General features: G+C 32.3%; 2 protein-coding genes across 2 annotated transcripts in view; both read left to right on the top strand.

Annotated features, from left to right (window-relative positions):
• LOC114325936 (zinc finger protein 420-like) overlaps positions 1-5437 on the top strand; it is a 41325-nt gene extending 35888 nt beyond the window's left edge. Inside the window, exon 2 of the mRNA XM_050647279.1 lies at positions 1194-5437. Within this exon, the coding sequence (XP_050503236.1) occupies positions 1194-3268 (2075 nt within the window). The 3' untranslated portion in view covers positions 3269-5437. The remainder of the gene's footprint in view (positions 1-1193) is intronic.
• A 12065-nt stretch (positions 5438-17502) lies between these two features.
• LOC114325934 (zinc finger protein 420-like) lies at positions 17503-24470 on the top strand. The gene is made up of 2 exons (XM_050647281.1): positions 17503-18218; positions 22170-24470. The coding sequence occupies exons 1-2, from the start codon at positions 17909-17911 to the stop codon at positions 23735-23737; spliced, it is 1878 nt and encodes a 625-aa protein (XP_050503238.1). The 5' UTR covers positions 17503-17908; the 3' UTR covers positions 23738-24470.
• Positions 24471-25937: the final 1467 nt, after the last annotated feature.

Below are 25937 nucleotides of genomic sequence, written 5' to 3'. Positions count from 1 at the left end.
TAAAAATTAAACTGATAATTTTTGATAATTTCCCGTCGTCAAGTATATTACGTCAGATGCCCTTCGTTGCTATGAAAAAATACATTCAGTGACATTAATGACAATTAATGTTTTAAAAATTATAAAAGTGATGACTTTGAACCGTCAAATATTTATAACAACTGTGTGTTTAATTGTACTAATTTGTACTTACATAAATAAATTACAATAAAATTTTGGTTTTGAACAGTTTTATTCATGAAATAATCGCAGCAAATTGCACTCGATCTCTAAAATTAATCTAGAATTTTAGAGCTCTTGTGCAATTACTACTGATAATTCGGTGAAGTAGAATTATTTTGACATAATATAATATAATATTATTAATATTCAAAAGTCAAATCAGTAGACAATAACAATGCTTTTGAATCGTCGTCATGGAAACCAATTTAATTTTATTGAAAATATGGTTCAATTTGGTTTTGACAACCTTGTCAGAGAACATATTGAACAATTCAAGGATCAGCTTGCATCAGTGATACATTTGCAAAATGCCACGAATTTCTCGTTTACATTTAATATTACATACCAAGCAATAAGTACCTACAGACATTTCTTTGATAGTATATAAAAATTGAGGCCCTCAGAGCAACAGTGGCCTAACCACATCCCATAATTTTACCAAAACTCTTTTATTACATTAAAGTTATGCATTACTTAAGTGTTTTCAGATACAGTATGACTCAAGCAACTATTGTTTAAGCTACTCTGCATCTGAAAATACTTAAATAAGGAATAACTTAAATGTAATAAAATCGTTTTGGTAAAATTGTGGGATGTGGGTTAGGGCACTGTTGCTCTGAGCGCCTCAATTGATATAAATCTATTTTTTGTGGCTTTTTCCCCACCGTACGGCCGTAGAAAAAATATTGTTCCTAACTCACGAGGAAAGTGTCCGTCCCGCACTCGACTGCTTGCCCAAACTCCGCTGTCGCGTCGCGTTTATCAAAGTATGATTTTCCGCACTAATTAGGAAAATAAAGCTATAGGTATTGACAATTCTGAATTTAACTAGAAAAAAGTGAACACGGTCTACAGACTGGCATAACGGTTAAAGGGTTAATAAACTTCAAGTCGATTATTACATTTCCATGTTTTTATATTCATATTTCCTTGCACTCAAATATTTATATTATAGTCAGTTTAATTTTTAGATTATCTCGAAGGGAACAAGATGGAAATTAAAGATACAGTAACTGAACATTCATCTAACGAAGAAAATTCTATGAATCCACATGCTGAAGGACAATCATTAAATGAAAATATAAAAGTTGTGACTGGAGAAAAACCTCACAAGTGTGAAATTTGTTTTAAGCAATTTATTCTAGCAAGTGTGTTGAAAAAGCATTTGAGAGTGGACACTGGGCAAAAACCTCATAAGTGTGAAATTTGTTTTAAGCAATTTAGTAAGGCAAGTAATTTAAAAACACATTTGAGATTGCACACTGGAGAAACACCTTATCAGTGTGAAATTTGTTTAAATAGGTTTGCTCGAAAAGGTCAATTAACTGGTCACATGAGAGTTCACACTGGAGAAAAAGCTCACAAGTGTGAGGTTTGTTTTAACAAATTTAGCGAAGCAGGTAATTTGAAACGACATTTAAGAACACATATTAGAGAAAAACCTCACAAGTGTGAAATTTGTTTAAATCAGTTTGCTCAAAAAAATCATTTAACTGATCACATGAGAGTTCACACTGGAGAAAAACCTCACAAGTGTGAAATTTGTTTTAAGCAATTTAGCGTAGCCAGTAATTTGAAAACACATTTGAGAGTTCACACTGGGCAAAAACCTCATAAGTGTGAAATTTGTTTTAAGCAATTTAGTGAGGCAGGTAATTTAAAAACACATTTGAGATTGCACACTGGAAAAACACCTTATCAGTGTGAAATTTGTTTAAATAGGTTTGCTCGAAAAGGTCAATTAACTGGTCACATGAGAGTTCACACTGGAGAAAAACCTCACAAGTGTGAGGTTTGTTTTAACAAATTTAGCGAAGCAGGTAATTTGAAACGACATTTAAGAACACATATTAGAGAAAAACCTCACAAGTGTGAAATTTGTTTAAATCAGTTTGCTCAAAAAAATCATTTAACTGATCACATGAGAGTTCACACTGGAGAAAAACCTCACAAGTGTGAAATTTGTTTTAAGCAATTTAGCGTAGCCAGTAATTTAAAAACACATTTGAGAGTTCACACTGGAGAAAAACCTCACAAGTGTGAAATTTGTTTAAAACAATTTAGTGTATCAGGTTCTTTAAAAAAACACTTGAGGTTGCACACTGAAAAAACACCTTATCAGTGTGAAATCTGTTTATGTCGGTTTGCCCAAAAAGTTCAATTAACTTATCACGTGGCAGTTCACACTGGAGAAAAACCTCACAAGTGTGAAATTTGTTTTAAGCAATTTAGCGTAGCCAGTAATTTAAAAACACATTTGAGAGTTCACACTGGAGAAAAACCTCACAAGTGTGAAATTTGTTTAAAACAATTTAGTGTATCAGGTTCACTAAAAAAACACTTGAGGTTGCACACTGAAAAAACACCTTATCAGTGTGAAATCTGTTTATGTCGGTTTGCCCAAAAAGTTCAATTAACTTATCACGTGGCAGTTCACACTGGAGAAAAACCTCACAAGTGTGAAATTTGTTTTAAGCAATTTATTCTAGCAAGTGTGTTGAAAAAGCATTTGAGAGTGCACACTGGGCAAAAACCTCATAAGTGTGAAATTTGTTTTAAGCAATTTAGTGAGGAAAATAATTTAAAAACACATTTGAGATTGCACACTGGAGAAACACCTTATCAGTGTGAAATTTGTTTAAATAGGTTTGCTCGAAAAGGTCAATTAACTGGTCACATGAGAGTTCACACTGGAGAAAATCCTCACAAGTGTGATGTTTGTTTTAAGAAATTTAGCGAAGCAGGCAATTTGAAACGACATTTACGAAGACATATTAGAGAAAAACCTCACAAGTGTGAAATTTGTTTAAATCAGTTTGCTCAAAAAAATCATTTAACTGATCACATGAGAGTTCACACTGGAGAAAAACCTCACAAGTGTGAAATTTGTTTTAAGCAATTCAGCGTAGCCAGTAATTTGAAAACACATTTGAGAGTTCACACTGGAGAAAAACCTCACAAGTGTGAAATTTGTTTAAAACAATTTAGTGTATCAGGTTCTTTAAAAAAACACTTGAGATTGCACACTGAAGAAACACCTTATTAGTTTGAAATCTGTTTATGTCGGTTTGCCCAAAAAGTTCAATTAACTTCTCACATGACAGTTACTGGAGAAAAACCTCACAAGTGTGAGGTTTGTTTTAAGCAATTTAGCGAAGCACGCAATTTGAAACGACATTTAACACATATTAGAAAAAAACGTTGGAAGTGTTTGTTTTAACACATTTTGTGTTTGGAGAATGTGGAGAATTTGTTTTAACACATTTAGCGCCAGGTGTCCACCGGTGGACATTTTCAATGTTCCCTTTAAGACCGCGTCCAAATGTCCACCCATAGACATTTGATGTTGCTTGCTTTAAGTCACCGTTTATATTATTTTGACTTATGGTGAGGTATTTAGTGGTCCCAGGAAACAACAAAATTTTACGTGGACCGGTCAGAATGAATGTATCGGTTGTGATTTTTGACAATACAAAAAACCTGATATAATTTGTGTGTTTTTACATCGTTTATTACAAAAATAGACTTAATTCTACCCTAATATTAATAAAAAGAAATGAAAGAGAAAAATATTAAAAAGCAAATAATCTTAACGTATTTGTAATACAACAACAAAAATAATAAAAATTAAATTTCTAGAAATGAGATATTGCTACGGTATGTTTTTAAACCAAGAGGTTGTTGTAATTTATTCAACCTCAGACATGTTTACTCCACTGTTTTCAAATTTTGACACTAATGACATTTATAAAATGTTGACGCTATTGGTATTTCATAGGTTCATTAAGTTATATCAGCGATTTTTTGTATTTTCTGCGTGATTACTTTAATTTTTAGATTTTTAGTCTGTTTTTATATAAAAAAAAACAGTTGTTTTTAGAACTCTTTATCGACGTAGTAGTATGATATAAAGTTTATGGATTACCGTCGAAGGCCGACATGATCAACCAAAAAAGAAGATGTAGGTATTTGGTGATATTTCTAGTGACTTTCTTGGATGTGAATGTCTTTAGTTTACTACTCTTGGTTTAAAAACAAAGCTTAGATGCTTTTGAAAATATTCGAGGCACATTGGCAGGTAGCACTTATCGCAATATGTATTAATTCTTTTCGCATTTTTACGAGCATAAACTAGATTTTGTCGCTGACACATATTCTTGTAACATGGGTTGCACCTTTTTCTGGCAACCCTCTTTTGTCCATCGTATTCTTTCAAGAAGTGTTTTATCCTGGATGTGGAAGGGCTTTGATTGTATTGTATTTAAATATTGATATACCAGAGCCTCGACGATATTTTCTTTTAATTCTATTATATCCAATTTCTTGTTATTAATTTTCTTATACAGATGCAGAGCATTTACCATAGCTGTTAAAGGAACAAACTGTTATAAACGAGTCGCTTATACAACTTGACGGTTCTTCTCACGTATGGTGTATAAGATGTCATCTGATCAGAAGTGTCGACAAAAGCTTTTTCTTTGTTGTAATCTACAACCATCCCTGGTTTATGAACTTCTTGTCCTCTGCGATTTACTGTGACCATAGAATCTTCATGTTTGGTACTGAGCATATGAACATCTCTTTTATCTTTTCATTTGCAGACAACTCTTTTATTTTCGTTTTGTTGGGCCACGACTTCGCCAGTTTAGCTTTTACCACATCTGTGGGATTATATTTTTGTTTGTCCTTAGGGTTCCCACTAAGGAAATCCGTGACCACTGGTGGGCATATTTGGTCCCACAATGTAAAATTACAACCTGTGACCACCGTGGACACGGTGGTCACGCGGCCACCACAACAAAACAAAGCTGAAAAGGAAAAAGTGTGGTTTAAAATATAATAATAAACATTTCAAAATCAGGTTTCTAGACAAAAAAGCATTTTAAATATTTGGTCCCAGGGAGTGAATAACCAATTACAGCGTGGCGCTAAATGTTTAAAGCAGTTTTCTGTGAAAAGTACATTAATTGAAATCACATTTTGAGATTGCATACCTATAAAAATTTCTCTTAAGTCATTTGATGCAGCATATGATTTTAAATAACATACCAGAAGGCAAACTTGGACTAAAATGGAGACTACACCTAACTAACTAGAAATATATATGTTGGTGTAGTATTGTATAAATCAGATTTTCAAATTACATATTCCAAACCTTGTTTTAAGTCAGGTGCAAGGCTACTTTTGTAATATGTAATATAATATATTTATATAATGTCAGTGTTTTATTTATACAGGGAATAACAACAGTAATACAATTTCAGAGTTTAGGATTTATAAGGGCCCAGAAGGGAGCATTTCGTTTTCAAAGAGTTTAATTTTTTTTATTGAATTAACTGAAAGAACAGAAAAATTTAATGAATTTTTTAGTACAAACAAATTTAAGCATTTAATTACAAAACTTATTGTCATACCATTGCAAGAACTTGAAAAATGTTGATGTTTGTGATTTTGAATTCGGTAGTACCTTAAATTAAAAAAAGAATGTGTGTGTACTTTGTACGCACGTAAGAAGTTATACTTCTACTACATATTATGTGATTTTTAAGACAATGCCAAAAATTTTAAAAAATAAAAGAATAAAACGCACACAAACACATTGAAAAATGCCACAAAGAAAAAATGATTTCTGAACGATAATAATTGTTGGCAAAAATTTTAAATACGCATTTTCTGAAAAAAAATTATATAACAAATATACTTACAATCATAAAATGCATAAAAAAATAAAAACTTGCATCGGGAATCGAACCCGTGAATTTCGGGGCGCTTTGATTCGTAATCGAAGCCTAGACTCACTCGTCCAATTCCACATAATTTGTCATGTGGAAAAATAGGGTAACAACGTTTTACTGTTTGACAGTAGTTGTTTTGAATATAATTAAATTATGTAGTTTAAATTTTGTGGAAGAAAATATTAAAATATAACAAAACAGTAAGAAAACAACATATTAGATGAATATTGGTAGAACTTTTGTTGGTAATCAAATTAATTATGTAAATCAAAGCATTACATACCTACTAGATAAATAAATATACGCCAAAAAATCATAATTTAAAAATAAAAATCGGACCTAATTTGGGATTTCTCTCTAAAATCCCCGTTCTTGAGAAAATAAATGTACAGTAGAGCGTCGATTATCCGAACGTCGATCAACCGAACGACCGCTTATTCGAACTATCGACTCCCGCACTCGAATACCGAGTAAGCGTTAGTAACTGACGCTTAAAATATCTTCAATTTTCTTTAATATTGTATCCAAAAATAATTATGTTGTTGCAAAGACTGCACTTTTTTGTTTAGTTGCTAGTTGTTATTATCAAGATACAAATAAATATGTAGGTATATAAATATGGCTTTTATTCACTTGTGGATAAATATGTATGACTATAAATATGTATCAATATATTGTAGTTCGATTATCCGAACAAATCGGTTTTCCGAACACCTATTTCCCCCAATTAGTTCGGATAATCGACGCTCTACTGTATTTCAACCTAATCCAAATGTATAATTACAATATGATTATAATAAAAACTACTTACCAAATTAGAATGAGTTTTCCTTGTCCAAAATAGTCCAAAAATATAGGTATATGAAAACTATTTAAAAAGGCAGTATAACTATTAACTAACTTTTGTTTGTTGTTTCTTTTCACACAAATTTTTAAACGCAACAACCATAAATAATCTATCTACAGCTGTGTCACAGCCGCCATATTGAATCATTTTTGACATGTCATTTGAACATCCAATCAGAACAAAGTTATAATGCGCATGCGCCGGGATCATAGGTTTTAACATATAAAAATTCACCCTCATATCGCCGGTAAAGAAGTATAACTTCAAAAATATCTGTCAAATGCCTTCTTAAGGTCCACGAAACGTAAGTATGTCGGTTTGTTGTATTCTAACGATTTTTCTTGAATCTGCCTCATTATAAATATAGCGTCGGTGCATGATCTTCCCGACCTAAAACCTTGTTGTTCTTCTGCTAATGTTATAATTTTATTCAGTTTGTTTGTTATCACTTTGGTCGTTAATTTTAGTGTTGTGTTTAATATATTAATTCCTCTGTAATTCTCCGGGTCCGATTTTTCTCCCTTTTTGAAGAGAGGTATTAAGAAGCTTGATCTCCATTCTTGTGGCATTCGGTTTGGTTCTATTATTTTTTGGGTTAGTTTTAATAATTGTTTGGTCAGGTCTTATCCTCCATACTTTAGGAGTTCATTCGATATTCTGTCCTCTCCTGGTGATTTTCTATTTTTTAATTTCCTTAATGCTTCCGTTACCTCTGCTTCTTCAATATTTATTTCTTCGTTTGTTGTCACTTCAGGTGTTGGTGGTTCGTTATCGTTATCTTTAGCAAACAGAGATCGAAAATAGTCTGCCCAAGTTTCCTTCTGAATGTGTTTCGTTTTTATTAGTTCGTTCATCTTTTTTCCTTGTCCTCTGATCATTCTCCATATTTCCTTTTGTGTTCCGTAGAAGTCGTGTTCCATCTGTTTTGAGAAACTCTCCCAGAGTTCTCTTTTTATTTGTCTGACTAAATATTTGTTTCGTTTCTAATTCTTTTATAGTGGTTGTATTCCTGTTGTGTTTGTTGTGTTCTGTATTGTAAAAAGGATTTCTTCTTTTCTTCACATTTTATCTCCACTTCCTCTCGAAACCATGGGGTTTTCTTTTTTGATATATTGGTATTCGTTACTTTGCACTCTCCAAGTGATTCTGTTGCTGCGTTAATTATGTTAACAAACAAATGAAATAGAGAATGCGAAAAAATCCCTTTACGAATAATTCACACATCCACTACTTCGGGCTGGGAAAAATTTTTTGAATATGATTAATATGTTAATTATGTTACTTTTGAGTTTTTCCCAGCTTTCCTCGATGTTATCGTTTTCTAATATTTCATTATCAGCAATCTTCTCTGATATTCTTTTTCTATATAAGTACTCCGTGGATTCCGTACTTAGTCCTTCGACTTTGATTTTTGTTTGTGTTGGTGCCACTCTCTTAGGTGTGAGGCATTTCATGGTGATTCTAATTTTACATAATACTAGGCTGTGGTCACTACCTACATCTGCTGAGTTGAGTCATCTTACGTCATTTATTTTTGATGGATGTATATTTCTGTTAGTTACAACATGATCTATCATAGATCTTTGTCCACGGGTATTATTGAATGTATATTTGTGTTAATCTTTGTGGTCAAAAAAGGTGTTGTTTATTCGAAGTTCGTTATTTGTGCAGAAGTTTATCATCAGTTCTCCATTTTCGTTTTTGACATTCTCATTATGTTTTTGTTTATTTCCAGGTATTACTTGGTTGCCTATTCGAGCGTTAAAATCCCCCAGTATTATCAACTTTCCTCTAACTTGATCTACTACTTGTTGCAATTGATCACAGAATATTTCCCTTGTTGTTTGGGGCTATTACTATTTTCTGGGCCGTATACTCCGATGATGTTCAGGTCTTCTTTCTCCATTCTAATTTTTGCTGCGACAATCCTTTCTGATACATATTGACACTCTTTGATGTTATTTTGGTATCTTTGGTGTATTAGTAAGGCTACACCCTCTTTGGCCCTGTTTTCTTTTGCTACTCCACTGTAGATTAGTATATATTGGCCTAATTTTGACTGGCCTTTTCCTTTCTTTTTGGTCTCCTGTAGAGCGCATATATCTATTTTTTTCTCTTTTAGCTCTAGGGTTATTTCTTGATCTCTAGTGTTGAGCGATCTTATCTTCCAAGTGGTTATTCTCATCTGGGTTTTGGAGGTTTTTCTCGTGTCCTTATTTCTTGCCGTGGTCGTCTTCATATTATCAATCCGGTTCTGAGGCTTCACATTGTTTCTTTGAGCAGTATTCGTTTTTACGATTGGTAGGTTGCTAACCTTGCCAATCACCCTCCACATTTTATCCGGGCTTGGGACCGGCTGTGGTAACCGCAGAGCTACTCGATCCACCCCGCAATTACCCCAGGCAGTGTTTGTGAATAGAAATTCCCAATAGAAAACTCCTAAGTGCCAAATACATATACGGAATGTTAAATGCGGCCGGCATGCTTTAGCGTCCCGGTCAAACATGAACAACACCGACACCTTGCAGTGGGGTAGCTGTCAGGCCCGCAAGGCGGGGGGCCGACGTTAGGAGTGGCCCTTTAAAGTCATCAAGCTTAACAGTTCTACTTTCTTTAAATTAGGGACCAAAACATTTTCCTAATAAGCATCAAAATGAGGAATTTGGAAGGAAGTAATGAAGCGGGCAATTGACGTAATTCTTACTCTTTCCGGGTGCAATTTAGCATTTTGTGTGGACATGTTGGTAGTTTAGATGAAAGCGAATCCCGAAAAGGCAATTTTTTGTCGGTGGTTCGTTTATTAGCTAAATATGATCCTGTTTTAACTAAATTAATCGATAAGAATAATAACTGAAAAACAAATGACTTCGAGCCCCCAAATACAAAACGAAGTTATAAATTTGCTAGCTCAAGAAACTGAAAACAGATTGATTACCTAATTGAGTTAAAAAAATTTGTTTTTATTCAATACTTCCTGATACTACTCGAGATATTTCAAAACACGATCAGCTTACTTTTATTTTCCAGTATGTAAAAATAACGTGCGATGAAAATAATTTACCTTCCAAAGCAGAAGTTGTTGAAAGCTTTTTGAGATTTATTCGCATATTAGACCAAAGTGCAGAAGGTCTTGTAAATGAAATTCTAAAATTTATACAATCAAAGCACATTTCCGTACACAACTGCAGAGGAAAGGGGTATGATGGGGCAATCTACTGACATTGAAAAACACCTTTCAATATGATCATTGTAGACCAGGGCGCATCTGTAAAAATATTAGTACATTTGGACGTTGAGAGGTGACTCAAATTTTTTTGCAGAAATTGCTTGAAAATAAATCAAATAATAATATTTGAGTTATCCTCCCTCTCAAAAAGGTCCGGAACATTGTTTAAATAATCAAAAAATTAAGAAAAAATTCGATTTTTTTCTTCGTTTTTTGGTTACAACTTTAAAAGTATTCATTTCCGAGAAAAGTTGTACTGACATAAAAGTTGAGTATATAAATTTAGTACAATATAGAATTAGTTGAAAATTTAAAAAATAGTCACCCTTGTTACAAAATAGCAATGATTGCGGAAAAACCATACAAAAACAAGTATTCGCATTTTACGTTTTTAAACCATTTATGCTATACTTAGGACCTTCATATTTCACCCAGAAAAACTTTATGATACAGTAAAATAATACGGTAAATTTCATTAAGATCGGTTCAATAGATTTTGCAAAATAAATTTCGCTATCCAGCTTTCGCAAAAAAAATTAATTTTTTCAAAATGTTACAGGACTGAAAATAAAGCAGATAGCAAGTTGATTTTTTTTTTTTGCTTATAGGAATGTACTGTATAGTCGGTTCGCTAAACTCAGACACAACTGGCTAGTGATTTTAGTAAGTAATTTTGCCAATTTGGTAAAATTGGCAAAAAATAATTACGAAAATGTAAATAATTACTAAATAGTTAGTAATTTTGCCAATTTTGTCAAAATTCTCCAAAAACAAAAGAAATACCGACTAAAATTATTAGCCAGTTGTGTCTGAGTTTAGCGAACCAACTATACCTTTCATTTTCAATTTTGCAGAATTAAAATCGATTAACTACCAAGGCGTCAGGAATTTTTTTAAATAACATTAATTATTGGTGCTACGCGCAGAACAGCGGATAGTTTGCTCTGATTGGTAATTCCAATGACCTTTGATAATGATTGATACATTTTAATTTTTATTACATTTCGTTGTAAATAAATAAATTTGTTTATTGAAAAATAAAAACACATAATACTCTATCCTTTGAAATACGCTTTTATTAGCAAAAACTTTCTTTGTTCATATATTTTAACTTAGAGAATAAAAGTTTATTATTTTTAAATATATGCAATTGTTTAAACAATATTTCACAAACAATAATAAAATTAGTTGGATTTAAAATACAACAAAATATAGAGTAAGAAAATAATATATAATAAATACTAATATTAGATAAAGATTGGGAGACATTTTGGTGGAAATCAACTTGTGTGAATCGAACACCGCTGTCCTGCGCGTAACACCAAAAATTAATGTTTATTTAAAAAATTTCCTGACGCCGTGGTAATTAATCGATTTTAATTTTGCAAATTGCAAATTAAAGGTACAGTAGGTACACTTTTATAAGGAAAAAAATTTTCAACTTGCTATCTGCTTTATTTTCGGTCCTGTGACATTTTGAAAAAATGAATTTTTTTTTGCGAAAGCTGGATTGCGAAATTTATTTTGCAAAATCTGTTGTACCGATCTTAATAAAATTTACAGTATTGTTTTACTATATCATAAAGTTTTTCTGGTTGAAATATGAAGGTCCTAAGTGTAGCATAAATGGTTGAAAAACGTAAAATGCCAATACTTGATTTTGTATGTTTTTTTCGCAATTATTGCTATTTTGCAACTAGGGTGACAATTTTTTAAATTTTTAACCAATTCCATATTGTAGGAAATTTAATTACGCAACTTTTATGTTAGTACAACTTTTCTCGGAAATTAATACTTTTAAAGTTATAATCAAAAAACGAAGAATAAAATCGAATTTTTCCTTCATTTTTTGCCATTTTGATTATTTAAAGAATGTTCCGGACCTTTTTGAGAGGAAGGATAACTCAAATATTATTATTTGATTTATTTTCAAGCAATTTCTGCAAAAAAATTTGAGTCACCTCTGAACGTCCATCTCAAAGCAGATGCGCCCTGGACTATTGTGCATCCCATAATATAATCTGAACCTAGTGTTGAATGATGCCGTTGCTGGTGTACGGGAGTTGTTTTTTAGGATATAATTAAAATATCCTTTTTTTAGTGCAAGTATTAAAATTTTAACTATTTAGAATGGGAAATTATTAAAGTATTAAAAGATGGGATGTACTATGTATTATTATGACTTTGGATCCATCGCGTTGCCAACACTTAAAAGGTTATGTGAAACCCTGTGCTCATCCAGACATGATGCTGTTATGGCTTTGCGTCGAGCTTTCCGACAAGTAATAAATCTTTAAATGATAATCTTCGAGAAATGAGAAATTCGTTTTTCGAAACTTTAGCAAAAGCAGCAGGAATAGCAGAATAGTGGGGTATTATACCGGAATTTAAAAATAAACTGATAAAACGTATAAAAAATGTTACAATGAGCTTAGCTGCGACGAAAAAATAACCTGTAACAAAAAAGTTTTGAAGTTAATGTTTTCAATGTAAATTTAGATGTAATATTGCAACAACTTACTAATAATAGGTTTGTTCGATTAAAATACATGTATAATAGAGGTTTTTATGTCTATTCCCAAAAAATCTAGTAACACTAGGGGAAAGTCGCCTATGATGCCATACCTAATTTTAACTCAATTTTTTAAGTGTATTTAAAATTTTCTAAGCATTTTTGTGGTGCCAAGTGATTCGAACTTAGCTACATTTTAAGTTTTGTACAATATAATATTGATTTTGAACGTTTTTTGCAAGCTTTTAATTTTTTTTTTGAATTAGCAAGTATGACATTATAGTTAACGTTTCCTATGATTGCACAGCATTTATTTTAAAACAAAAGAACTTAATTTTTTATGTTTTATTACGAAAAGTAACAACAAAATTTAAAAAAATTAATTCGTAATGTTCTACTAACGTAACTAAAAGGTTATTAAGCAAATAATATTATTTATAAACACAATTCCCCGAATATAAACTGTTTTACTTTTTTTCCACATCCGCACATTATGCATGGCCCATGAATGGCATATCTGACACCGAATCTATATTTCTTTTGATTTAGATAGGGAGTATAGTTCATTACAATACAAACAATCGACATCAGGGTTGTCGTCTTGAAGATCATTCCAGAATTCTGCTTGTTCTTCTTCTTCTTAACTGCTATTTTTTTCACGAAAACTTTCTTCGTCTCCCTTCTTGGCAGTTTTTTTCTTTACTAAATTGCTTTTTCTTCTTACTTCTGTCTGATCTCAAATCAGGTCTGGAGTAGAATTGAGCATACCGTTATTCCCACGTTTTCGCTTTTTTTCATTTTCTGGTTTACAATTTTACAATAGTGGTCCTTATTTTTTGTACAAATGAAAGTCCACGCACATTAGCTTTTGGCATTTTAATTTAAGATTTTGAAGATATTTCATCATTAGTATTTTTGGAGTGAATAATGGATGCTTATAAACGCTTTTCTTCTGGACTTTCTATGATGGCATACCTATGTCATCATTGGATACACTGCACTGGTGGTACCATGTCACCTTTGTTTCTTGAGGTATCCTCTAACCACTGACCAATTTTCGTGAAAATCGATGAAGGTTCACCGAAATCGAAGGTAATCGTTGATTTTTACCTTCAGTGACTGCACTATACAAAATAAATTGCAAGGTACTGATCTAAATGAGCGTAATTTGGGAGCTTATAAATTATTAAATGATATGTAGTCGCCAAATAATTAATTTAATGCATTTTAAGTACAACTTTCTCTTAACCCGGGAAGATAGGGTGGTTTTCTTGCGAAGGGGTTGTAGCTCAATAATCGAAATGCACGTGATTTAATAGTTTATTCTTAGAGTATATAAGCTATAGGAATTATATCCGCAATACGATATATTTTAAGTTTTCTCAGCATTTTTCTCTTAAGTTGAATCAATTAAAGGGTTGTTTGGGGGTGAAGGGGATGAGCTCAAAAATCGAAACTATATCATTTCAAGAGCTCATAAATAGCTCGTAATTCTGCCGCGAAAACCGATTCCAGATTCCTATTTTTAAGTAGTGGGGGGGGCTGACTCAGCCCCCCACCACTAAAGTATTAAATTCCTGCTCAGTGGAACGAGCTCAAAATTTTTAGTTTGCGGAATATGAAAGCTCATAAATCAGGGCTATTTGTTTTTTAATTTTTGCAAGTGGGGGGGGGGGCTAGCTCAACACGGGTTATTTTTTTTAAATAATTAAAAATCAGTAAGATTAAGGTAATAAAATACGCAGATATTATAGATTCATATTCAATAAATTAATAATATAAAAGTAACATAAAAACATAATCAAGGACTTCTTCACTTTATAGAAAAAAGTTACTAATTTAAATACCTATAGGTACTTTAAGTATGTGAATACTTTTAAAACTATTTAAATCCCAAGTACATTGTGAAAGTATTTGTTTGATAAAATTTATTTAATACAAATGTCAATTTTGAAAAGTACGTATTTAAACACCAAGTATTCAAATACTCTAAAGTATTTAAATACACTTACTTCTTTTTCGTGTCTGGATCAGACTACAATTTTTCTGCCCAGTATCGGGCTACGTCTACACCCTTGGTATTTGCGAGCCATAAATCATCGATGGTGCACTGTGATGAGCAAAGTCTGCATACTCTCTGGTTCTCCACGTTCTGTATTTCTCCAAACATATGAATTCATAAAGTGCGTCGTTATCTGTCTTAATGTCCATTTAATGAGGTTCTGTTTTACAGGGGCACTTTGCGTATGCGGTTGAGTGTCCGCCAGGTTCATTTCATTATGTCGTTCTGGACAGGATACCTACTATAAATAACGTTATTTACAGTATCGAGGTTCTGGATGTAGGGGAACAGTTCAGGTGGTTCGACGCTGAAATTTCTCATAACCTTTTCCTTGGTTTAAGTCGGCTTGTTCCTGGCGGTTCGTCAAATCCGGTGTAGATTTATACAAGAATAAAAAACCGCTAAACGCCGTAAAAATGAGTGGCGCATACAATATTCTAGCTACAAAAGAGCTAAAATGAATATTACGTTGCGCGAAAATGTATTTTCATTTTGATGGAAGATAAAATTCTAGTTTTATTTTAAAAGATTTTTTCCATAATATTTGCTAAATTTGAAGTAAAACGTGCCACAGAAGAGTAACTTTGATACAGTTTGCATTTTGAGGATCTTTTGTGGCGCGTTTTACTTCAAATTTAGCAAATATTATGAAAAAAATCTTTCAAAATAAAACTAGAATTTTATTTTCCATCAAAATGAAAATACATTTTCGCGCCACGTAATATTCATATCTGCTCTTTTGTAGCTGGAATCAGCTACGGCTCATTTTTACGGCGTTTAGCGGTTTTTTATTCTTGTATCAGGAGTTTTTCAAAGTTTTTTATATATTAAATGTATGAAGTTGAATGTAATGTTTCTCGATTATACACATTATTGCATTCGCATTCTCTCCCAAATGATCTAGTAGTTATGACACCAGACTTGTGATAAGACAATCCGAGTTCATATCCCAGCCATCCTAATAATTATGGCCGGCAAAATGAACTCAGATTGCACAATTAATCCTAGCGTCGTAACCACTACAACTACATAAACCATTTCTTTGGATTATACTTTTGGAGCACAATAACTTCTGAAGGGCTTAACCGATTTTGATCATTAAACATGAGTTTGAAACGTATTGACAAGTAGTATTTGATGCAACCAAGATCAAGTATGATAACTGAAGGTAATACAGAAATTATTTAACTTGAAAACCGTTTTCCCCATAAGAAATAGATTTGATCATACTTATGAAGGCTATAACCTAAAAATTCGAATTTTCCCAGATATGAGGTATACACCGTTAGACGCGTCTAGAGTCCTCTTGCAGATGCTCAGTTATTGGCGTAATTCGTAGGTTGAAGTTTTGAGTAATTGTCAAAAAACCAAAATTTAGTTTTAGTTCTTTGGCTATACTGAGCCGTGTGTATGTCTGATCCTAACCGCTTAGACACCATTTGAAACCTTAACTCAACGCTATTGATTTGCTGTATTTGCGGGTTTCCTATCTCTCCTTGAACCTAAGATATATATACGCCCAAAAAATATGCCATTTTGTATCTACCAAGCCCTATAGCTGGCTAATGGGTGGTCAAATGTTACAAACTACACCGGTTCTGAATCGGTCCTGACCTCCTCTTGAAACACAGAAAAAAGTCAGATCGGTGTAACTTTTCCACACACGTACATACAAATCCACAAACATTTTACCCTTTTTGAATAAAAATTAAGTCATATTTCTGAGCTCGGTAACTTTTGAATGGTATAACCGATTTTCAAAATTAGACATGCGTTGGGAAGGTAATGATCAGTACTATCAGAAACCGCAAAGGCGGTTTCAAATTATTGAAATGTTTGTGAGTTTTGGGGACGAGAACGAAAAATAGACCCTAAATGAGAAGATCCGTAAAATCCACACCCTTGGACCAAAATGGAGAGTTAACCTGGGCGAGTCTTTTCCTAAACTTTAAGATGGGATTTGGTCCGATTTTCAATTCAGTCAGATTTAAAAAATCGAAAATTTCGTGTATGGTGTCGCATGTAGGGGTATTGTGTGCCACTGACGAGAACTGCCGTTCTCTGGTAATACAAAAAAGTACTTAAACTTTGAAATACTGCCCGTCAGATCTGATACCAAGTTTAGTTCATAGGCAACCCAAATTACACGGCTAAACGTAGTGGGTGGGGTCCTTAACGGGTCAGGCTGTATGACATGAAGTGTCATATGTCATTTAAGTCTCAATTTGTCTTGTCACTTGTCATTTTTGTGCTTGTGCTGATTCTGTTTAAATCCTAACCCACTACTTTGCGCCGTGTAATTTGTGTTGCCTATATAAGAATTGGCGAAATGGGCCTTTGAGTTAAAGGTTAAAAAATATTACATACAAACAAATAGAAATGGGAAAATTATTAATTTATAGATATTACAAAGAAAAGGTATCTAAATGGTTTTCGAGCAAGTCGTGCTGTATGAAAGAATTTTATAAATAATAAAATTTTGGTATACATATATTACCTAACCACTTTAAATTACGTAGGTATGTAGTACCTTTTTAGATGTACCTACTTGAAAATGAAACTGAAAAGTTATTACTATAAAGATTGATATGTGGCTATGCTTGACTTAAATAAAACAACGATTAGATAATATAAAAAATCACAAATTTTATTTTTGGGAAAGTATAGACTCAAAATTCAAAATCAATTGATGTAAAGTCACTTGAAGGTCGGTGAAAAGCTAGGCCTGACGAAATTTAATTAGTTGTTTAAACTCTAGATTTTAATTGCGAAGCGCATTCAATGAATCATATTATGTGATTCATTGAAAAACGCTGAAAAGACTATTTATTTAGTGATAATAAAAATCGATATTTACTGCAGTTACATGATATTTAATATTGAAATAGTATTTGATGTGGTAGAATGTAGACTGTATAATTACCATACCAATTGAACAGTGAAGCTGTTAGATAAATTTTCCGATTCAATCATTTCTACTGTTCACAGTTCTGTGTTTGCTTTTTGAGTAGGTATTTCATTTTCTTGACAACGAAAATGTTCGGTGTGGAAAGAATTAATAAGTGCGTGGAATGCGGAAAAGTGTATTAAAGTGATGTATATTTTTTAAATGTTATTATAATTATTAGGTACATTGATTTGTATAATATATATGTATTTGTAATATTTTTTGAATAATAAACAGGCCCATTTCGCTGATTCAAGTTCATAGGCAACCCAAATTACACTGCGCAAAGTAGTGGGCCAGGATCTAGAATCGAGTATAAATTATTATTGGAGTTTGTAAAATTGTTTTTATTTCTCTATGGTAATGGTAAAATACATAAAATGTCATAAAATCAAGCGAAAGCGAAGCGTAATCAAAATGAATCAAAATCAAATGGAAGTCAACCACCAAATTAGTGAGGAAACGTTTAAAATAGAAATAAAGTATAATCACTTGAATGATGCTCTTTTGGATGAATTTAAATGTGAAATTCAGGAAGAATCCAATTGGGAAAGTACTCATGACAAACATGGTTCTTTAGACTTACAGAAATTTCCCATAAAGACTGAAATAGATCAACATGGAAATAACCTTAACCGATTTAAAGAAAACCAAAAAACTGAAAAAGGTTAGTAACAAAATATTTAAGTCCTCTCATATTTAGAAGTAGTATAAAGAGAAATAACTTTCCCAGCTAGTATAATTTGCATCCTGAATTAAATTTAAGAGCATTTAATATAAGGGACAATTACAAATTAAGTAGATAATGAGTTAAATGATATTTTGTTAACAAAAGAGATATGAACCACAGAATAAAGCACCACAATGTAGGATGGGGCAGCTATATGAGATTTTTCACAGTTTCAGAATATTGCACACAACTTTTTCCCTGCTAAATTACACATGCTGTAGTTCCTTCTAGTCTCAGGTCATTCCAAATCAACTCAACACACCTAATTTCAACCCCTCTTCAGATTTCGTTATAATTTGAAATACTCATAGTGGCTAATAAGTAGGCTTACCATAATTACGAAGAGCCAAACCGGGACGAAGAAGAGAAATAGGGTTATTTTCGTTTTTCTTTTCACTTAGGAGCATAGGCGCAAAAGTTTGGACCATTGCTTTTTAAATGCATTCATTTTGTTTGAATCCTGAGAAAAAAAAATTTTTGCCAAATTGGTAAAATTGCTGATTAAAATCACTAGCCAGTTGTGTCTGAATTTAGCGAACCGACTATATGAAATGTTGTTTGAAATAAAAAATTATGGTCTGACCTGTGCAATTACACCTTCTAATGGAAAAAAATATTTGAAGATTTTTCTCAAATTATGGATACCAACATTTTCATTTATAAGTCTTACTTTTAATTTGACGAAGAAAAGTTATTCTTCATAAAAAGCTCTTCATGGTGATGCAACCATCATTATCAAATTTTATTAATTTTATACGAGGTAGGTATATAAAAAATATTAATTTAGATTAAGAGTAAAGTACCTTTATAGTTCACAACATTTAAATTAGAATGATATAATTGCACAATAAAACATAATTTTTTAATTCTAAACAACTTTTCATAATAGTAATTTTCCATATTATAATTAAAATATGTAAATAAACAAAGTTTTCATTATGATAATGCTCGCATTTTCAGCTTGTTTTTAATCAAATTACAGAAATCAATATTTTTGGCCCGGACAAATTTTTTTTAGGTTTTTTTTGACCATTCTGGACAAAAAAGGTGTGTTATATAAAGTCTCCCTATGCTTTTTTTTCCTTAAATCCTTCCCTGTACAGGGTGTTTGGTAAAGAATGGGCCATAGCTTAACCTCAGGTTCCTGAGGTTAAAATAGGCCGATTTAAGCTAACTTACCTTAGTACAAAGTTTATAATAACCGGGATACAGGGTGTGTCAAAAGTTGAAACTTTTTTCTATTTATTATTGAATATTTGATGACAGGTATGAGATAACAACATGAAATTTGGTATGTGGGGGTTTTTTGGATCGAGAAAACTAAATTCCCTACCAAAAATTATGTATTGCCCAGAGGGCGCCACATACGCCTTTCAGCACTCATTTATTACATTCAATTTTCTTTATCCCTCACTCTGTATAATTTTGACATTAAAATTTTTATTCTCCTATTAGTTTTACTTTAAAAAGGTATACTCTTTTTATCTCCCTAAACTCAACCGTTTTCGAGATAAACGCATTTTAAATCTGCGATACACCATCATTTTTAGCATAATATCATTGTAGTTCCACCTGAAAAATAACTTAAACCATAATAATTGTGCCAGTTCTCAAATTTATGTCATTACATCGCAAATTCCATTTGAAGAAATTTGCGATACATTTTTGGATAATTTTATGGTTTTAAGTTATTTTTCGGGTGTAACTACAATGATATTATGCTAAAAATGATGGTGTATCGCAGATTAAAAATGCGTTTATCTCGAAAACGGTTGAGTTTAGGGAGATGAAAAAAGTATACCTTTTTTAAGTAAAACTAATAGGAGAATAACAATTTTAATGTCAAAATTATACAGAGTGAGGGATAAAAAAAGTTGAACGTAATAAATGAGTGCTGAAAGGGGTATGTGGCGCCCTCTGGGCAAGACATAATTTTTGGTAGGGAATTTAGTTTTCTCAATCCAAAAAACCCCCACATACCAAATTTCATGTTGTTATCTTATACCTGTCAGGAAATATTCAATAATAAATAAAAAAAAAGTTTAACTTTGACACCCTGTATCTCGGTTATTATAAACTTTGTACTAAGGTAAGTTAGCTTAAATCGGCCTATTTTAACCTCAGGAACCTAAGATTAAGCTATGGCCTTTACCAAATACCCTGTATAATGAGTTGAATCAGCCAAACAAGATGATAAGGTTAATTAAAGACATTAATACGAAGAACAAAACCAGAATAAAAGTCGAGAATGAACTAACATCGGAAGTAGAAATCAACTCGGGAATCAGACAAGGGCATAGCTTGAGCCCATTGCTTTTTAATTTAGTCATGGACAAAATCATAGAAAACATTAAAGGTACTGGAAATGGATATAAGATGGCGGAAAAACAAATAAAAATCCTCTGTTATGCTGACGACGCAATCTTAATCTCCGATAACGAGGATAACCTACAGCGAATGGCACAAACTTTCAATACAGTGGCGAAGAACTACAACATGAAAATATCAACAGCCAAGACAAAATCCCTGGTAGTGTCAAGGGAACCCATAAGATGCAAATTAGTAATTAACAACGAACTAATTGAACAAGTCTCGAGATTCCAATATCTGGGAATCGAAATATGTCATTATGGAGATGTTCAAGAGAGCGTCCGAAAGCAAGCATATAAAGCCAATTACGTGTCAGGATGACTGAGGGATGTCATCTGGAGAAACAAAGATATGAGGCTGGAAGGGAAAGTACGCATATACAAATCATGTGTAAGATCGATCATGATGTACGCGATAGAAACAAGATGTGACACAGCAGAAACCAAGAGGATACTGAGAACATCAGAAATGAGAACGCTGAGGTCAATAACTGGGAAAACACTGGAGACAGAATACTGAACGACAGAATAAGAGATCTCTGTAATATACAAGATATAGTACGGTGGGGAAGACAGAGATGACGAGAGTGGAATCAGCATGTAACGAGAATGGACAGCGAGAGAATAGCCCGTATAGCCAGGGATTCGAAGCCAACAGGCAAGCGACCAATAGGAAGGCCCTTTAAAAGGTGGCGAGATAGCTGGCAGTCAACATCACAGCTACGAATACAAGCGCAAAATCGGTAAGGAACAGGCCAAGAGGCCTATTATAAGAAGAAGAAGAAGAATTTTTTATGTCTAGTTGTTCTGTTGTTTGTTCGTGTTTTGTCCTTCTTGTTTCTCTGCATTGTCTTGTATTTTAATAACCTTTAATTTGATTATTACATACATCTATTTGTTTTTACATTCATTTTTCCTTGCACCCAGATACACACACACACACAGCCAAACTTATTTGTAAATTTGTATCATGGAATCATCTGATATTTTGTATTACTTTAAGCGAATTAAAACTAAATTTACCACCTCTCCGGAGCCTATCTGCAGGTTATAGAACCAAATCAACATACCTGCGAGCTACTAAAGTTGGTTTGATGAAAATTAAAGGATTGTTTTTTGCCGATCATTCCTCCCCAGAACATGACCCTTCCTCTTTTATATTTGTGAACAAATCTGGCAGTTTCCGTTCTTGCTTGTCTTCCTCACCCTTTAAGTACACGAATTCGTTAATAATGTGATTTTACATATCTTACGTTCGTTTAAAAATAGCATACTTTTCCAATGTTCCAGTTTTGGTGTTAAGGACACCAATTTTCGTGATCAATCTTGTGCTACCTGGTTAACTCGGGATCCCGTAACTTTCTACTGCTATATAGTCCTTGGGCACGGCAACTTTTCTTCTTATCGTTTCAACTAAAATACTTCACCTGTAGCTTCCAAAAGCTGCAGGTTTCAAATAGATAGTGATTCCATTACGTTTGGTTGAGTATATTTTATATGATAGTCAGTTTATTTTTAGATTATCTCCAAGAGAACAAGATGGAAATTATAGAGACAGTAACTGAACATTCATCCAACGAAGAAAATTATATGAATCTACATGCTGAAGAAAAAACATTAAATGAAAATGTGAAAGTTGTGACTGCAGAAAAACCTCACAAGTGTGAAATTTGTTTTAAGCAATTTAGCAAAGCAGGTAATTTGAAAATACATTTGAGAGTGCACACTGGAGAAAAACCTCACAAGTGTGAAATTTGTTTTAAACAATTTAGTGTGACAGGTACTTTAAAAACACATTTGAGAGTGCACACTGGAGAAAAACCTCACAAGTGTGAAATTTGTTTTAAACAATTTATTGCAGCAGGTAATTTAAAAGATCATTTGAGAACGCACACTGGAGAAAAACCTCACAAGTGTGAAATTTGTTTTAAGCAATTTATTACAGCAGGACAATTGAAACAACACTTACTAATGCACACTGGAGAAAAACCTCACAAGTGTGAAATTTGTTCAAAACAATTTAGTGTAGCAGGTACTTTAAGACTACATTTGAGAGTCCACACTGGAGAAAAACCTCACATGTGTGAAATTTGTTTTAAGCAATTTAACAAAGCAAGTCATTTGAAAATACATTTGAGAGTGCACACTGGAGAAAAACCTCACGAGTGTAAAATTTGTTTTAAACAATTTAGTGTGGCAGGTACTTTAAAAACACATTTGAGAGTGCACACTGGAGAAAAACCTCACAAGTGTAAAATTTGTTTTAAGCAATTTATTACAGCAGGTAATTTAAAAAAGCATTTGAGAGTGCACACTGGAGAAAAACCTCACAAGTGTGAAATTTGTTTTAAGCAATTTATTACAGCAGGACAATTGAAAGGACACTTACTAATGCACACTGGAGAAAAACCTCACAAGTGTGAAATTTGTTCAAAACAATTTAGTCTAGCAGGTACTTTAAAAACACATTTGAGAGTGCACACTGGAGAAAAACCTCACAAGTGTGAAATTTGTTCAAAACAGTTTAGTCTAGCAGGTACTTTAAAAACACATTTGAGAGTGCACACTGGAGAAAAACCTCACAAGTGTGAAATTTGTTTTAAGCAATTTAGCCTAGCAAGTCATTTGAAAACACATTTGAGAGTGCACACTGGAGAAAACCCTCACAAGTGTGATATTTGTTTTAAACGATTTAATCAAGCAGGTCATTTAAAACATCATTTGAGAGTGCACACTGGGGAAAAACCTCACAAGTGTGAAATTTGTTTGAAACAATTTATTGAATCAGGTACTTTAAAAATACATTTGAGACTGCATACTGGAGAAAAACCTTATCAGTGTGATTTTTGTTTAAATAGGTTTACTCAAAAAAATAATTTAACTGATCACATGAGAGTTCACACGGGAGAAAAACCTCACAAGTGTGAAACTTGTTTTAAGAAGTTTATTACAACAAATCAATTGAAAGCACATTTAAGAGTGCACACTGGAGAAAAACCTCACAAGTGTGAGGTTTGTTCTAAGCAATTTAGCGAAGCAAGTAACTTGAAAAGACATTTAAGAACACATACTAGAGAAAAACGTTAGAAGTGTGATATTTGTTTTAAGCGGTTTTCTGTGAAAAGTAAATTGAACATACATTTGAAGAGTACAGGGGAAAACAGGGAATGTCACTTTTTCATGAATTTTGGCTTTTCTCGCCATGTGGTAGCAAAAACTGAGTACTATCGACTAGACTATCGATTCAGAACAATAACCAGAAATAAGTCCATATAAATTTTCTAAGAATTTGTATCCAGGCGAAGGACCAAGATTATTCGCACACCACTGAACAAAAATAAGGAATGTTAGCAGTTTTCTGGTGCATTATTAAATTAATAAGTTAATATAGATTAAGATTATAGAATAAGAATTGCTAGAATTCTGCTACGAATCTCCTAAGTAGTTTTTAGATATAAGAATTAAACCTCTGTTGGCGTTTATCTCAATATGTATAAAATGTGGCATTCCTTGTTTTTCCCATGTACTCTTCATTTTGAGATTGCATACATAAAAATTTTTATTAAGTCATTTGATGCAGCATATGATTTTAAACAACATACAAGAAGACAAACTTGGACTAAAATGGAGACTATACCTAACTAAGAAGAAATATATTATGTTGGTGTAGTATTGTATAAATCAGATTTGACTTTTCTGGGTGTTTGTGCCAGATGGACTTCAGAACTTTCAAACTCAGAATCGGTGTCTATGTGACACATATTCAAAAACTTTTGTAACAGATTACTTTTTTAATGTGTAATATAATATATTTATATAATCTCAAAGCATTTTATTTATACATGGAATAATAACACAGTCGGAAAAATGAAAGATCACATCAATCATATGTTTTGTATTTGCTGTCTTTTTCTATAACAAACGTTTGTTATTTATAGAAAAAGACAGCAAATACAAAATAAGTTATTGATGTGATCGTTCATGGGTATTCTTTCATTTTTCCGACTGTATAACGAACCAGAAAGGAGGTTTTCAAAGAGTTGAATTTTTTATTAAATTAACTGAAAGAAATGAATTTTTTGGTACAAACAAATTCAAGCATTTAATTACAGAACTTATGGTCATACCATTGAAAGAAATTGAAAAATTTGTTTGTGATTTTAGATTGGGTGGTAAATTAAAACTAAATTAAAAAAATATGTATAAGTAATAAAAAATTATTAGAGTGTGTTGCACGGAGTGCCGACAGAAGTGAATATATACTTCTTATAGATTAGATTATATTTGGATCTATTACAGTTAATTTTATTTAGTATATAAATATTATGCCTATAATTTAATATGTGTAAGATTCGTTAAGGCCATCGGTACATAATTCGCAAATATTTTACGGCTATCCCTACTTTTTCTGTCTTTACACGGCAAATTACGTGTAGTAAAATTCACGCTGGTATGGATATGTAAACATTACTAGAATGTCATTCTACGTAAAAATGTCATCATTAACTTAAAGAGAGCTTTTGAACGTTCTTGGATAACTGTTATTTGTATAATTGCAAATTATTAATTCAGTTAAGAAATGTGATAATTTTTTCACTAACTATGTACTCAGTGATTGTAATAATTTATATGTACATCCAAAACTAATACTCAATCGAGAAAAGAGGAAAAGTTTTAAAGTGATTTTTTAATAATATATTGTTACTATGGAACGCTTACAATTCTGAACATCTTTAACAACAAAATATTTGGATCACAGAATATATTATCCTAATGTATTCTCTGCTTGGATCTTCCACAGATAATACACAATAAATAACGTTTTACTAAGTTCACGTCTTAAATCAATTATTTATGAATTACACTATATATCAATATTATTTAATCAACAACTCAAAATATTCCCGATGCCATGTCAAATATTTAAAATTGTCACTGTCTGACTGACCATATGCTGTTCGACTGAGTGCGTTGTAAGACAAAGATAGATTTTGAAAATATTACCACGGACATTGTGTTCATTTTTTTTTTCGAATCCTGAAAAATCAATAAATATTTTTGAAAAATTTAAACGCAGAATGAAAGACTAAATTATTACCGAGGGACGAAAGTCCCTTAGAATAAATAAAACGTTTATTTTGAATGAGATATTTGAAATTAAAAATCACACTAAATTTTCTCCTAGTTTTTCACCCCTGTAACTTATTAAAATAAACATTATAGAAGTTCTCAGTACGCCAGTCAATGGGAGCAAGAATAGGATATTACATCTGAATTCTATCCTACT

This window comes from Diabrotica virgifera, chromosome 3, assembly GCF_917563875.1.
Source record: "Diabrotica virgifera virgifera chromosome 3, PGI_DIABVI_V3a".
Taxonomy (NCBI): Eukaryota; Metazoa; Arthropoda; class Insecta; order Coleoptera; family Chrysomelidae; genus Diabrotica; species Diabrotica virgifera.
Note: the sequence above shows the minus strand (reverse complement) of the source record. Positions and strands in the feature narration are given on the sequence as shown.